Source organism: Paramisgurnus dabryanus, chromosome 3, assembly GCF_030506205.2.
Source record: "Paramisgurnus dabryanus chromosome 3, PD_genome_1.1, whole genome shotgun sequence".
Lineage (NCBI taxonomy): Eukaryota > Metazoa > Chordata > Actinopteri > Cypriniformes > Cobitidae > Paramisgurnus > Paramisgurnus dabryanus.
Window position 1 is genome coordinate 31,659,812 of NC_133339.1, and position 15,114 is coordinate 31,674,925.

General features: G+C 35.4%; 3 protein-coding genes across 3 annotated transcripts; all 3 read right to left on the reverse strand.

Moving 5' to 3' along the window:
• Nucleotides 1-271: 271 nt before the first annotated feature.
• On the reverse strand, nucleotides 272-8,360 carry rrn3 (RRN3 homolog, RNA polymerase I transcription factor). The gene is made up of 18 exons (XM_065271882.2): nucleotides 8,220-8,360; nucleotides 7,869-7,984; nucleotides 7,716-7,772; nucleotides 7,542-7,631; nucleotides 7,330-7,459; nucleotides 7,179-7,238; nucleotides 5,845-5,908; nucleotides 5,693-5,762; nucleotides 5,184-5,282; nucleotides 5,000-5,095; nucleotides 4,730-4,862; nucleotides 4,420-4,550; nucleotides 4,128-4,258; nucleotides 1,996-2,180; nucleotides 1,605-1,713; nucleotides 1,362-1,514; nucleotides 1,200-1,287; nucleotides 272-1,113 (listed from the first exon to the last, which is right to left on the reverse strand). Exons 2-18 carry the CDS (start codon nucleotides 7,962-7,964, stop codon nucleotides 961-963), a joined length of 1,845 nt encoding a protein of 614 aa, XP_065127954.1. The 5' UTR covers nucleotides 7,965-7,984; nucleotides 8,220-8,360; the 3' UTR covers nucleotides 272-960.
• Nucleotides 8,361-9,446: 1,086 nt separating this feature from the next.
• LOC135737573 (transmembrane protein 238) lies at nucleotides 9,447-10,926 on the reverse strand. The gene is made up of 2 exons (XM_065255367.2): nucleotides 10,260-10,926; nucleotides 9,447-9,716 (listed from the first exon to the last, which is right to left on the reverse strand). The coding sequence occupies exon 1, from the start codon at nucleotides 10,760-10,762 to the stop codon at nucleotides 10,274-10,276; it is 489 nt and encodes a 162-aa protein (XP_065111439.1). The 5' UTR covers nucleotides 10,763-10,926; the 3' UTR covers nucleotides 9,447-9,716; nucleotides 10,260-10,273.
• A 1,984-nt stretch (nucleotides 10,927-12,910) lies between these two features.
• Nucleotides 12,911-14,721, reverse strand: mpv17l (MPV17 mitochondrial membrane protein like). The gene is made up of 4 exons (XM_065255366.2): nucleotides 14,008-14,721; nucleotides 13,665-13,735; nucleotides 13,264-13,293; nucleotides 12,911-13,132 (listed from the first exon to the last, which is right to left on the reverse strand). The coding sequence occupies exons 1-4, from the start codon at nucleotides 14,309-14,311 to the stop codon at nucleotides 12,947-12,949; spliced, it is 591 nt and encodes a 196-aa protein (XP_065111438.2). The 5' UTR covers nucleotides 14,312-14,721; the 3' UTR covers nucleotides 12,911-12,946.
• Between the last annotated feature and the right edge of the window lie 393 nt (nucleotides 14,722-15,114).

Sequence of the window (15,114 nt, forward strand, 5' to 3'; positions counted from 1 at the left end):
GCCTATTTTTAAGTCATTTTAAAGTTTAGGTGTGCGGTTATTGAAAAATAATTAACACCCATGGAACATTTCTCAACCAATCAGAATAAAGCATTCAACAGCCCCGTGGTATAATCCTACATAAAGAACATTTATTTGACAATATAGCCTTGATCTTTGGCTGAAAAAAGACCATATCAAAGTAAGATCAACAACTGAAACTTTTTTTGAGACTTTCACAAACAGATTCACATATAAAAATCCTAAAAGAATGATGTCATAAACAACTCTCAACAATAAGAATAGCAATATTTTAATGTAAATGGCAACGTTTTAACTATTCCTCACATGTTTACAGACTAAGAACCTCAAAATTCTAGATGTAGCACAACTCCAAGATCGCAGGGTAGCATGTTGTACGTTTTTACAGATTAAAAACGTATTACAAATTTCGATTACAATTTCAAAACAAACAACATTCAAATTTAAGGTTTGATATCCTATGTATGTTGATGTCCTAATGAATCGGACATTTAACTGACGCTCATACCCTTGAAACTAAACATGGGGTCACTCCATAAAACAAGAAAATCAACATATTTCACAATAAATTACAAATATCAGTTTACTCAACACAAGAGTACATTTACAATACAATACAATACAAAATTCAATTACAATAGTCACAATTTACGTGCTGTGAGTTTCTTTGAAAAACACGTTACACCGACCGTAAGTGTCTCTTTAAGAAACCACGTTTCTTTAATATGACTATTATAACAACTAAAGTGTGCAAAAGAGACATGTCTATTGTGTGATGCAGTATGATAGAGGGTTTAGAAAAGCTACTGACATGCACACGTCAGTACTACTGGTGAGTCAGGGGCTCCTTTCAGTTTGATTTGTGCTAACACAAGCACATTCGTTCCTTGAGCACCCCCACATGGTGTAACGTGGGCCTGGATAGCTCATAGCGTATGATCAGAAAGGCCGCTGCAGGAAGGAGATAGGGGGAGAGCCCACGCTTCGTGGACTGTGCAGGTGAGAGTCATAGGAGCCTGGAGTCATGCCCACAATTGTGTCTCCATTAGGAGTCTCTCCATGTAGAAAATCATCTTCTTCATCCATGGACCCCTGTGAGATAGCAGATATTGTAGCTTAACTTTACCAAACTTGCTATGACGACAAACCAAGCTATTAAATGTAGGTGTGGTCATCACCTTTCTAACTTCCTTTTTTGGTACATCGATCACACAATCGGATGGCTCCTCCCACACCTGGTAGATGGGCTCAATGACTTTTCCAGACCTGTTAATAAATAATAAAAAAATGTGAGTCAACTGACTTATGCCAAGGCTGACTATAGCTGGACTGAAAGGCACCTTTTTAGGAGATATGGATCAAAAGGGAAGAAAGAGTCCAGAGGGTTTACGTTGGCGGACACAGAGCTGCCGCCCACTGAACTCCTCACCACTGGCAGCACGTGCCGGTTGTTCCGCTCGATGATGGTGTAACAAAACACCAGTTGATACTTCCTGCCAACAGATGGGTAAAATTGCCTTCATTTGTAAAGCTTTTCTTCATCTCATAAAGGCGTGTAATTTGATAAAGGATCTCTCCTGTACCTGGTGATGGCTGCAAACATGTTGGTGACGGCCGGTATACAGACCCTCAGGGGGTTGAGCTGGCACATCACTATGCGTTCGAGATTCAAACTTTGAAGGTAGGACAACCCTGCAAAAAAACCGACATGCAACCAATAAACAACACACGAAGAGGATCGTCACTATAACCCAGGAATGGGGAACCCTGGGTCCTGGAGGGCCACTGTCCTGCAGAGTTTAATTCCAACCCTAATCAAACACACCTGAATTTTATTTTCATGTAAAGATTTTAATTTGATTTTTCAGGTGTGTTTAATTGGGGTTGGAACTAAACTCTGCAGGACAGTGGCCCTCCAGGACACAGGGTTTCCCACCCCTGCTATAACCGATGCAGGAAGAGGTCTATGTGTACCTTTCTTCATGTTGCCCTCCAGGATAGCATTGTGTCTAAAGATCAACGTGTAAAACACCGCCTGGCAAGCGGTGTAAAAGGGACCGTGCAGATTCACGTCACAGAAAGCTTTGGATCCAGAGTCTTGGGTGTCGATGTAAAGGTGCAGCCAGGGAACCAGCAGGTCCAGACAGGCCTTGACTGTACTGTGGATGAGATGACAACTTTGTTTAAACTACTTTTAATAAGGAAAAAAACAAAGATGAGTTGTGACTCTGTCTGTGTAATCCAGGCTTAAGTCTCTCAATATAATTATGAGATTAGGAGCATCAAAGTTTGATTTTACATCAACTTCTTTCTTTAAAATGACCTTGCTCAGTCAATTTTAAAGATATTAAGGTTAAATTTTCACAGAATGTTCTTTTACTTAGGATGATATTATATAGAAAACAGTAAATAATGACTCTAGTTGGATTTTTAAAGGGATATTTCGGCCAAAAATGATATTAAACCCATGACCCCCAAGCTGTCCGAGTTGCATATGTCCATCGTTTTTCAGACAAACACATTTTCAGTTATTTTAGAAAATGTTTTAGGTCTTTCAGTTGATTAAATGTAATGTTACGGGGTCCACGTCCTTCAAGTACAACAAATGTGCATCCAACCTTCACAAAATAAATCCAAACTGTTAATAAAGTTTTAAATATGGATATTTCTACAACAACACCACGCAGATTACCCTCAGAAGACCTTCGTTTATCATCCTGGAGCCGTCTGGATTTATTTTGTAAAGGTTGGATGCACATTTTTGGACTTGAAGGAGTGGACCCACTAACTTTAAATTTGATTAACTGAAAGACCTAAAACATTTTCTAAAATATCCGAAAAAGTGTTCGTCTAAAAACCAATGGACATATGCAACTCGGACAGCTTGGGGGTGAGTAAATCATGGGTTTAATATCATTTTTGGCTGAACTATCCCTTTACCAGGCTGGGTCAAATTTAATCATTATAATCAAATACCTTGTACGCCAAACAAATTTTGAACTCCACTGTATATTAACTCTTTTCCCACCATTGATGAGTTAACTCGTCAATTAACAAAAACGCTTCCCTGCCAATGACTACGAGTTTTTCCAGCAATCCACATTTCTGCTATTATCCACCAGGTGGCACTCTTACCCAACTTATAAAACCTGAAAGCAACTCCTGGAAGCAAACAGTAAAGCCGCCTTTCCACTGCACACGACATACGGAAACGACAGTCGGAGTTCTCCCCCTAGTGGCAGTCGTAATGAAGTTTCAGTTTAATCGTATATGGGAGGGAAGCTCATTCCAGCGCAAGAGGCTTCATTCTAATCTATTTACCATGGTGGAATAAATAAATAAATGCAAATGAATGAAACAATAAACAGCTATGCATATATGACAAAGATTGCCAATATTTTTTGGAGAGAACATATGAAGACAAGACTAAAATAATTACATACACAAATTAAATTAAAAATGTATTTATTATCAGTAATCAAAAGTTTTTTTAAAAGGATTTAAGTGTTACTTATAAAGTTAAACAAAAAGGATTAATAATTTTACCACACACACAGTTTATGATTGGAATACAATGAAATACATAACTTCCGGTCGGCATATCGCATGCGGTTTAGTCGCACAAGTTAAAAAAATTTAACGGATCCAACGCTCAAAACGGATCCAATATTTACGCATCCGCAGATGGTGGGCACTTCACACAGACCCTTTGCGACTCTCCATAGGAAATGAATGACTTCCGGCTTATCGGTCGTCGTTTGTCGTGTGCAGTGGAAAGGCGGCTTAAGAATTCTGTGTGTGATTTGATCATCCTCTGAATCTGATCTCTAACAAAAGTCTCAGCTTTTTACTCAAAATTTGGTATTTTTGAAGAAACCTACCCATAACTGAGAGGTGATAAAAAGAGAACAAATAAAGTTAGGATAAAACTGTTTTATATATAAAAAAAAAAAAAAAAACATTTTCTGGAAGGCATTGTGAACGCAACTTTTGTGAAAATCATTAAAATGCTGGTGCTGACTGGTAAAAATTTTTTTTAAACACTGGCGGGGAAAGAGTTAAGTCTACTAAAACTGCATGTTATGAGATCACAGTTAGACACATACGATACTGGCAGGAACTTGGCTCTTGCCATGAAGCTGCCCATGTATCCAGCAGCAGCCTGCCTCAGAACGGGGGGCTGGGAGGGGCTCTGCAACAGTTTCCATAAGTGATCCAAAAAGGCTTCGGCCAAACCCTAAAAATACAAAATAACAAGCATTTACAAAAAGTAGATCTCAAGCCGCTCTATATGGCGCTTTAGATACGGCAGTCTGTATAAAATTGTCTATGAAGCACTGTTAAAAGCTCACTTCCGTATTTGTGCTGTGTTGTTTGGCACGAGAACGGGGAACTTACCAAGCGAAAGCTGCACAGGTAGAACATGCAGTATTGCACATGACAGGAAGCGTGTGTGGGAAGCACCACCTTATCAAACACACACAGCAGGTCTCTGTACAGAGCTTTGGTCTTCTCAATATCCAAAGAGCCTAATAAGATTAAAAAAAGCAAAAATATGTGACACACGTTGTTCATTTAAAGGACAATCATTTGTAGAACTATTGTGACCAATAAAGGTGACACTAATGCAAAAACCCCTTACTATTTCCTCTCCGTGTTTTATCTCCATTTTAATATTTAGTCAAATTCGTAAACTTTTTGTTCTTACCGTTAACATGACACACATCTTTTATGTAAGCCAGCAGGACTGTCATTAGTGTGTCTAGTCTCTCTGCCACAGGATGGGCCATTGGTCCATCAACAGATCTAGATGTATCCAGTGGTGAGTCCTCTTCCTCATCCTAAATTAACCATAATGCATAACAAATTAATGAGCGATTTAGCCAAAATGGGTTGCACACATCATTGAGCACCAACAGTATTTTATTCTGTATGGCAGCGTTTGGTTTTTATCGTTTAGTTCCTTAGTAATATTCACCATGTTAAAGAGGCAGTCGTGCTCTTGTGATTCTCCACTGGCGTCATGTTGCGCTGCACCCTCCACTTCTTCAATATCATTTCGCGGCGCACTAACCTGCATGTCAAAAACAGCTGTCAAACACCTGCATGCTGCAAACACCTTTAGAAATGGTCATCAAGTGACTGCACACAAGCCCTCTTACATCTAATGTGAGCATCTTGCTGATGATGAGCTCCAGAAGGTCTTTCCTCAGGGCAGGGATGTAGACTGTAACCCTTAACAGGTTGTGTACATAACACTCCTGTGTGGAGAAATCAAACAGCCTCACTCAAATCACACATGACATCAAAGACTTAATGGATAGTCCAACCCAAAATTAAAAATATGTCATCATTTCCTCACCCTCATGTTCTTTTGATACCTCCATGGGTTACTTTATTATTTTGGATACAATATATATAATATTTGATATAAATAATAAAAATAATGGTAAGCACACAGCTGACATACCCATTGACTCCCATAGTATTTGTTTTCCGTACTATGGAAGTCACTGGGTACTGTCAACTATGTGGTTACTATCTTGATCAAAATATCTTATTCTGTGTTCAGCAAACTCATACAGGTTTTGAGGGTGAGTAATAGATGTCAAATTTTAATTTTGGGTGAACAACCCCTTCAAATCTAATGAGAAGTCTTTCTGGAACTCACAAGCGTCCTGGAGGATTTCTGCACAAATGGGAACTTTTCCGAGAGGATTGGGGTCAGGAATCGGCTGGTTCTGAAAGAATAAGGGATGTAAGTGATGGAGCAATTATTAAACTTAGAAAAACAAATGTTTTCTTTTTTTTTACAACACTTACGATGGAACGTATTTTGCAATCAACTGCAAGGCTTGATGACACTGATCAAATATCCTTGGTAGATCTGTGTGAATGTAAAGAAAGAATGAGTTATAGTGTAAAGTGAATGATCAATATAATTCATATCAAGACAACTTGAATGTAATTCATGAAATTAATTACAGCAAATGAAATACCATAAGCCTGGCATGGTGGTCTGTCACTAGGGTAGATCATTAAATGCAAAAATATGTATATTTGTAATGCGTTAGGGCTAAACAATATGGCCAAAATTTTATATTGGCGGTATACTTCTAAATTCCCGTCGATATGGTATAAATCCGATAACGGTATGAGAATCTGACAAAAATGTTTTGGCGAGATGAGAAATGTAATTTTTTTATTGTTTTAAAAGCATGCATCAGGTTTATTTCAATGCACATAGTGTATTTATGTTAATTTTTGCAATAAAAATTACATTTGCACCATTGTTATGAAAGTTAAGACTGAAAGGACCTGAAAATGTCAAATGGTTTAACCGCCAATTGCGCCAAAGAATGAGTAATATTAAATATTGTATCCACCTTGATGACATGTAAGCATAATCATAAAAAAAATGATTAAAAAAAATATCCTTTCTTTAGTTATTTCTAAATGTAAATTTTTATGTGTTTTTGTAATATTTGTCCTGACATAAGCTGAAAACAGCTCTTTTTTCTAAATAATCTTTGACAAATTATGTAAAACTAGATGATTATATTTTATTCCATATTTTTATGAATATATTTATATTTTCATTTAAAAAATACTAGTGCTGGGAAAAGATTAACCGCGATTAATCGCATATAAAAAAAGTAAATTTTTGCCTAATATATGTGTCTGTACTGTGTGTAAATATTGTATATTTAAACACACACACATACATATATACATTTCAGAACATTTCTATTTATATATAAATTTTTATTGTTAATATATAATATTGAATATATAAAAATATAAATAAATATATAAAACACGTAAATGTTTCTTAAATACATACATGAATGTGTGTGTATTTATATATACATAACTACAGCGCACAATCATATATTATGCAAAAAAAATCACTTTTATTTTGTATGCGATTAATTGCAATTAATCTTTTCCCAGCACTAAAAAAAATACTAGTTACACCAATTGACATAGACCGGTTACACCAAATTGACATTTTTTCAATTATTCCCCAAATATTCTTTTAAAAATGAAATAAAACCAGAAATTTTTTACTTGGTCCTCAAAAACTTAAACGTATGCAAGAAATCTGCAATGTATGTATCTTGTAATTGTATTTAATGGTAGAAAAAAGAACTTACTCTCATCTTCGTCATCAGAATCGGAAATATCCACATTTCCTTCTTGGATTTTTATTCTCTCTGAAAGAAAAGGCAAAGTATAAACATTACATTACAATAGTAAAAGATCTGATAAATGTGAACTGAGTGAAGTAACCAAAATAAAACTTACTTGGTGTAAAATTAGATGTAATGGTTTTCAGACAAGCTCTGAGATAAACTGTCTGTGCTGACACAAGGTTACTGAGAAAAGCCAGATATTCCTCCACAACAGCTTGACTGCGACCAAGCCATGGCAGCCTCTGTACGGGCAAAATTTTATAACTAAAACCAACCCCATTCCTGATATTTTGTGATCATATGACAAAATGTTGTTTTTCTCACCAACACAACATAGATTAACTGTTCATGATCTTTGCCAAGTTGAGTAACACAGCTCCTGAGTTCCTGCAGCCAGTTGATGATCTGGGCATCCTACAAGACGACACACAAAAACTAATAAATCATCACGTGCTTTTTTATGTTTTAAGCAGAAATACATTTAAAAACAGTTCTCGCCTTAATGTCAGGATCTGAGAGTTGATGCTGTATCAGTTCATAGTCACTTGTGTCACCCTGCAGAAGTCACATCAGCCATGTCAGGACATGATCCACAGACAAAAAGAAAGTGACATACATCTGGATTTTAATGTTATACAGCAGTAAACTCACCTGTTTTAGTTTAGCTAACGTATTTGCAACGCTCCCTCCAAAACGTACAGTCTTCACTGGAGGTGAATTGAGGAAATCTCTGTCATCTACCTCCATAATGTATAACAAATCTTATTCTGAGAAAACAACACAAACGATATGAATGTTAATAATGACATTATGATAACTACGTCCACGTTAAGATAGACCATGTATCCAGTAAGCTTTATTTATGTTTGTGTAGATGTACGTTAACAAAACCAAAGGAAAGATGTACGACCAAATACATTATACGTTTTACTTTACACTATGCGAAGAAAAACGCATGTATTATTAATTTCATAGTAAATATCTTAATCGTTCACATCTTACCAGAGAATGAGAATTAATAAACGATTTATTATGAAATTACACATTATAAGCTAAACATTAAATACGCCGCATGCACAACCATGCCGAACTTCGCAACAGGAAGCGTGGTCTTCAGTCCGCATTGTTTTCACGGATGTAGTGGTTTAGTCACACTGTGCGCACTATATTACAGTTATGCCACCTAGTGGTTTGGAGTGTAATGATCTCGTGCCGTTAGACGCGTTGGGCTTCATTCGGAACTGCCCTGACCGGTACCATATGACTAAAAAGTACCGCGAGAGCGATACAAAAGCTCGGCTTTTGAATGGTTCTCGCGGTACGTGATGTCATGAGTCGTTTCATCTGCGCAGTAGTCGAACCCGACGGTTGTTTGTTATACGATAATAAAGACTTTATTTGCTGCGGATACAGTTGTGTATATGATTAACCAAATAAACATTTGTTATTGAATTTAACGTAAACATTAAGATTTTGGAGAAAACTTGTGGTTATGTAATGAAAATTATTCTCACAATGCAGAAAAATCCAAGCGATCGTAATAGGTTTCTTATTTTAATGTAAAATCCCTCATTAAGTAAAATTCCTAAATACCATAGTTTATCAGTTCACCATAATAGCACAGAATACTACACTATAAAAATTTTTGGTTTATTTTTAACCCATAATAGGTTGGACAGAACACTTACCCAATGTTTGGTTCTTGTTATGCAACCATTAGTTAAAATAACCCAGCATTGGGTCAATTTTAACCCAGCATTGTGTTCTGTCCAATATTTACCCAACATGGGTTAAAAATAACCCCATAATTTAATAAAGTTATAATAATCATAATAGGCTACAGTTTACTATAGTAAATACTAAAATATACTACATTAACATTAGTTCATCTGGTATTATAATTTTTCTGTTTTTAACTGATATTTGTTGTTTAAATTCACATCTTTTTTTTTATACATTTACATTAACTTTTGCAAAAGATTGGATACTGCTGCTGTTTTCCTGTGTTCACTATGAAATTACTTACCAACCTGCTGTTTCATTTACACCTGCTGATTCTAAAGTTGGTATGAGCAAACAAAGATAAGAGGAAGTCAAACTAATAACACTCCTCACTGTTCAAAGGTTGTACAGTAGAGTTATAAAGATTCAATAAAAGCAGCAGATAAATGTCAGTTTTAATTTCATATCTAAAAAAACCTTAAATCAGACACATAGTTCACACTCCAATGTAGGAAAATACACAATGTTGTTTATTTACTCTTACAGCAATTCTTGTATGTGCATAATCTCAAAAATGGTGTGTACAAAGCGCAAAACACAAAATTTATCAAATTAACAAAACAGTAAAAAATACAATGCAGATGTAAACTTTTTCAATAAAACACTAAAGACAAACAAAATAGTGTTTAAACAGGATGGGTAATCTTAAAAGAGTAAAAAAAAATAAAGAAACATAATAAAAATCCATTTAGGCCGTGTCACATGCTCTTTTGTGATCTGTCAAAATAAATCAAACAAAATAGATGTTAAAAATACATTTCATTTATGATATAAAAGCTCTACATTCATATACAAAATCCCTATATTCATTTAACCTAACCGAAACAGAGATTTTGTCCTGTGTAGTGCAACAATATGTGTAGAATACATATTGCACAATAAGAATAGGGCTATATCAGGTACGTTTATAGGCTACTTAAATCTGACAATATTTGAAATCTTTTGAAAACATGAAAGTATATCTGTATTTCTTTCTGTAGGTCTCAGAAGAACTATTGTTAAAGATTTTCTGGTTAATGTTTAACAGAATGATCAGCCCATATGATGCAAATACTTCCTCAAAGTCGTTCAAATGGCCTTGCCTGAATTTTTTCTCTACTAAGTTGTTAAGAATTATAAATAAACTAAAAATAAGTTACAGATTAAAAACAAGTTTTAATAATAATAAAAAGACAGACTTTTAGAATACTGAATTTTGTTTGCCATTGTTATTACGCATGCACAGACTCAACATAGAAATATGTAAATTATGTTAATAACCTCTACATGCTGGATCATATGGTCTGTGTTTTTGTCCTGAGGGTTTCTCCAGTCACTGTTGCAGAAACAGTGCTCAAATTATCTGGGGAGGTCATTTCTAGCGCCACTGGTACTTGACGACCGCCTTCCCTTTTGGGTTTTGCCTGCCCGGGAGCTGCACCTTGACCTCGTGTCACCCCGTTTCTCCTCAAAGAGTTTCTGATTCCGCTCGAGAGACGAGTGGAAAACCTCCTCACAACCCCTGCCAAACCTCTGCCCTTCTTCAGCAAACCCACATCATCCTCGAGCTCCCCCGGGGGAACCTCAATATTACCCGTGTACCAGAACACCCACCAAATGAGACTCAGGAAAATGATGATTGCGCCTGCATATATGAGAAAATCGTAGAAAAATACATTCCCAAATACGCCCAGTAATAGTATGACGAGACCAAGAACGTCAAAAGACACGGCGAGCCAGAACGCGCAGGAACAGCGCCCGAGACCACCCGGCGGTGCCTCCATCTCCAATATATCTATAATATATTTGGTTGTTTGACTGATTGTTTAATTGCTCTCCGAAACAATCAGCCGTCTAAAACAAGAGTTTGTAAGAGTTTTAAAGGATTTCCGTTTGTTTGCACAGGTAACAGATCCGAGGAAGGAGCTCTCCGTTATCAACTCCGGTAACTCACCTGGAAGGGAGTGGCATAGAGCAGTGGGTGCGTCTTAACTACAGGAAGACTCACCTATAGATATACAGTACAAAGACTGCAACACATTAGCACGGGTTGTAGCACAGCCTGAATATGGCCTTTAGCTTTAGATATATGTCGAGAATCATAACGTGATGTTTGGCATACTGTCTTATTAAATAAGAATAATGTTTAGTCAAGTCAAATTTTATATAGGCTATAGTTTATTTATATAACACAACTTAAACACAATAATGTTAAAACCTTAATTAAGAAGCAACAAAGATTAAAAATTAAAAAAAGGAGAAAAAACATATACATTTTACTGTTTATTATGTTTTATGCATACACTGTAAATTTTTGCTGTCTTAATTTTTTTAATATATTAACTGTTCAAGTCATTTTGACTATCTTAAATCTAGACTAAAGTTGCTTAAAAAGTTTGAAATTTAACACAAAAGTAGTAAACAGACTGTTGTAATGTCATGTAAAATAATGTATTGGTTACATGATTTTTTACAGCCTATAAATCTTTCTGTGTGTGTGTGTGTGTGTGTGTACTAATAATAACTTTAAAATGGTGGATGTTGCAAGCTTCTTTTGGCCACTAACAAAAGACTAATTTAGATATAATCAAACTTATTAATTGAACTATATTTCATATGTTTATTTTTTAAATAAATTGACATAAATAAATTAATTTGGTTTTATTATTTCTCCTTAATATTTTGAGGGTTTCAAAAAACAGGAAGTAACAGCATCACAGGCTACACAAAAACATGATAGTAATTTTATCTGTGGCTACTTCATAAGAAACAATTGGTAATTTTAGTACAGGCATTCCCAATTTGTCTGACAATGGCCATGTAACCAAAATAAAAGACATGTCTGATGTAGCTAACATGAAAAAAATATGACATGAAAGTAGACAATAACCGAGAATAACAGAGAAATCCTGTTGTCAGATATCATATATGTCAGACAGCTAGTGCACATCGGACATTTCTGCCCTTCAAAGATTAGCAAATGTGTTATCCTGCTTAATCCACATGAACAATCAACACAGGAAAAGCTGTTTAGCTATGTTACCCTGCATCACCCACGATATCCCACACAATCTACATTGATCTGTCTTGTTTAACAAGTTCAACTGTCCATGTTAAACGTCACCTGTATATAAAGAACAGCATCATATGAAAATGTACAACTATCCAAACTATTAACCCTAAAAATGCAATGTGTAAACTACAAAGAAGAATACACAATTACAATAAATACTGGTAAGGTAAACAAGCTAAACAATTAAAGTTAAACAAGATTTTGCATATTGTATCCAACATTATGAATATAATGTAAACCTTATGCATAAATGGGTTATCCTTTTTCTTAAAAAAAGAGACACTGTTCTTAGTGAGTGAATAAACAGAACAAATTTCAAATTGTTTTAAATAAAATACAACTGTACAAAACAGTATGTCCATGTAAAATAATAAAAAGCAATTTAAGAAATGAATACATGGTACACTGTAAATGTTTTTGCTGTAGTTATGCAGATGTTTGCCATTATTGTAGATTTACATTTATGTTATTTACTGACAAATGCTTGTTCAAAATTAAATGAACATTAAGTAAACATTAATGAACAAGTCTTTGTCAAGCATTGCAACAAGCATTCTGGGAAGCAGAATCCTCATTAACCTTTTCAGTTTTCCTTCAGATTTTGGTTCCCAGAATGCTTTGCATGATGCTGTTATTTAATAGTTTTATTATGTAAAGGCTATTTGTTAATGTTCATTTAACTTTGAACAAACTGTTGCCAGTAAATAATACAATTATAATTTCTACAGAATTTTTCAACAGTTTTATTTCAGCATTAATAGACATAAAAATAATTCATATTATCATTCAAAGATACCTGATAAGGTTTATATACAGATCATAACCTTAATACACTAGTGTAAAACAGAACAGCCAATCTGCAAAGGCACAGCATTTATTGTGCGCTACTGTATCACTATTTTTCTTCACCATTATTTCGAGCTAGAAGTGATTTTTTGGGTGCCATGACACAGGCTAATGCCAACGCTGCTGTCCCATCTCCACTTTGATGTGAGAAACATAAGAATGTGGCCCACAAGAATGCTGAACAGCCCATAAATGCTGTTCTCAAATATAGAGGCATCAGAACGAAATTCAGAAACTAAAACAAAAAGGAAAACTGGTTAATCCAGATTTGTAGTGAAAAAGAACTGAATGCAAGTTAAGACTACATTATGACACATTATCTATCTATAAACATTAGATATGCGGTTACAGAATTCTGGTTCTTACCTGCATGAATGGCCAGTACATTAATCCGGTCTAAAATGTAAAAATATAATAGTGAGCTCTTTTGATTTGGAACTCTTTAACACTCAATAAAACCCAGTTTCTCAACCTGGGGGACGCCTTAACAGATTTTCAAGGGGGCCTCAATCAGATCAAACATCTGATTTCTTATTGTTTGGTTTTTCTTGTAATAACTGTAGTCATGCCAAGCTGTAGTTTATTTTAGATGATAGAAATTGAGTGAGTGAAGGGTCTTCAAACATTGTTGTGGGCAATTGGAGGTCGTAAGGTGTAAAAGTTTAAGATCCACTGCTCTAAAATCTTCACAAATGCTTATATACCGAAAGATTCAGGCCAATAGTGGAAAACTTTATGTTTCACTGAGGTCCACCTGTAAGACATACCTTATATGTGTTAAAAAACTTTTCTCGCCAGTCTGCGAATATGTCCTCCTTGCCTTCTAAGAAACTCACACCTATAAAAAAGTAAACTCAGTGATTAAAATGGAATGAATAAACAACCAAACAATTGTCATGGGATTGTCATAACAGGAGAATTTGAGCAAGATTGGGGAAAATTTTTCACAAACTTGCTCAAACTTTCCTGTAGGCTATAGGTTACTGCAAACTTGCTATACCTGAAATACAGATAAGAGCACCTCTTTAAAATTCAGGTGCAGACCCATAATCCACAGATAACCCTATTATATCCCATTTTTAACAGGATATACGTTTCATAGCGCAGTACCTGTGTAGAAGACACTGGTCGCCAACGGTGATGCAAAAGTTTGATCCAAAAGCAGTTTGCGGAAAATCATACCAGCCGATCTTCCAGGGAAACGACGCTCCAAGGCCCTTAACCAAAAGTAATTGAAGTTACCTTGGAAACTGAGGGCCACGAGCGCCACGTTTCTCGTGTGCCTCCAGTCAATCTCATCTTTCTGCGCAAGACACTGATGCGCAAAATCACCACCCGCAAACAAACATCCGTATAGCGTGGCATTAGTTATCCAAGGAAATACCTTTGTTCGTGTGAAAAAAGACTTTCTCATGTTTGATAAAAATGTTTAATTTCGCAACCAAATGTCGACTGGCACAAAAATAAAGTGACCTGACCCTCTAAGCGCATGTGACTTAAAAAGAATGTTAAAAAAAAGTTTAAAAAAAGAAAGCACCAGGCTATACCACTTTTTTCCAGTCAGTTTGGCTCTGTATTTTAAAAGAGCTGACATAAATTATATATTAATAGTTTGACAGCTCATTTCAACTCCTTCAGAAACATTAAATCAATGAAAGTTGCCAATAAAACAAATCAAATGCGTAACATTTGGTCCAATCCGTCTTCTTTGACTTCAAAAGTGACAGCAAGGCAAAAAAAAGAAAAAAAAGAATTACGATTGATTAATCCATGTAGCAATTAAATTAAAAGGTTTCACTCGGCGTTCATACAGTCATCAGCAGTTTCCCGTTACTTAGTCAGGTGCTCAAATCCTACATTAATCTGCTTGTGGGCTCCTGCATGCGCGTTCCGCGGCGGCGCGCTTCCGTCTGATTTGTAAATTATAATGATCGACCATATAGGCTAAAACTAGATCACACATGATTTGTATGCTAAATAGATAATCTGTTAACAAGGCGTACGTTTTAATTGCTTTATAATTATTGTTATAGAGAATATAGCTAATAATACCTATTTTCTACGACACTGATTTTTAGTTGGTATTATTAAATTTTTTAATTAAATTAAATAATAAAAAATGTAAAATATCTTTGCAATTCAAGAAATATTTAATGAAATAAATAATATTTATTTTAATTGTTTCCTCAACGCTGCGATTAACTGACAAGGGGGCGT

What these genes read in the sequence shown, in the direction of transcription:
- rrn3 (XM_065271882.2), bottom strand. Translation starts at nt 7,964, where the DNA reads ATGGAGGTAGATGACAGAGATTTCCTCAATTCACCTCCAGTGAAGACT. An exon ending in CGTTAGCTAAACTAAAACAG is followed by an intron (nt 7,773 to 7,868) that starts GTGAGTTTACTG and finishes TGACTTCTGCAG; the next exon opens with GGTGACACAAGTGACTATGA. An exon ending in ACGACTGCCTCTTTAACATG is followed by an intron (nt 4,863 to 4,999) that starts GTGAATATTACT and finishes TGGTTAATTTAG; the next exon opens with GATGAGGAAGAGGACTCACC.
- LOC135737573 (XM_065255367.2), bottom strand. Translation starts at nt 10,762, where the DNA reads ATGGAGGCACCGCCGGGTGGTCTCGGGCGCTGTTCCTGCGCGTTCTGG.
- mpv17l (XM_065255366.2), bottom strand. Translation starts at nt 14,311, where the DNA reads ATGAGAAAGTCTTTTTTCACACGAACAAAGGTATTTCCTTGGATAACT. An exon ending in GACCAGTGTCTTCTACACAG is followed by an intron (nt 13,736 to 14,007) that starts GTACTGCGCTAT and finishes ACTTTTTTATAG; the next exon opens with GTGTGAGTTTCTTAGAAGGC. An exon ending in AGTTTTTTAACACATATAAG is followed by an intron (nt 13,294 to 13,664) that starts GTATGTCTTACA and finishes TTTACATTTTAG; the next exon opens with ACCGGATTAATGTACTGGCC.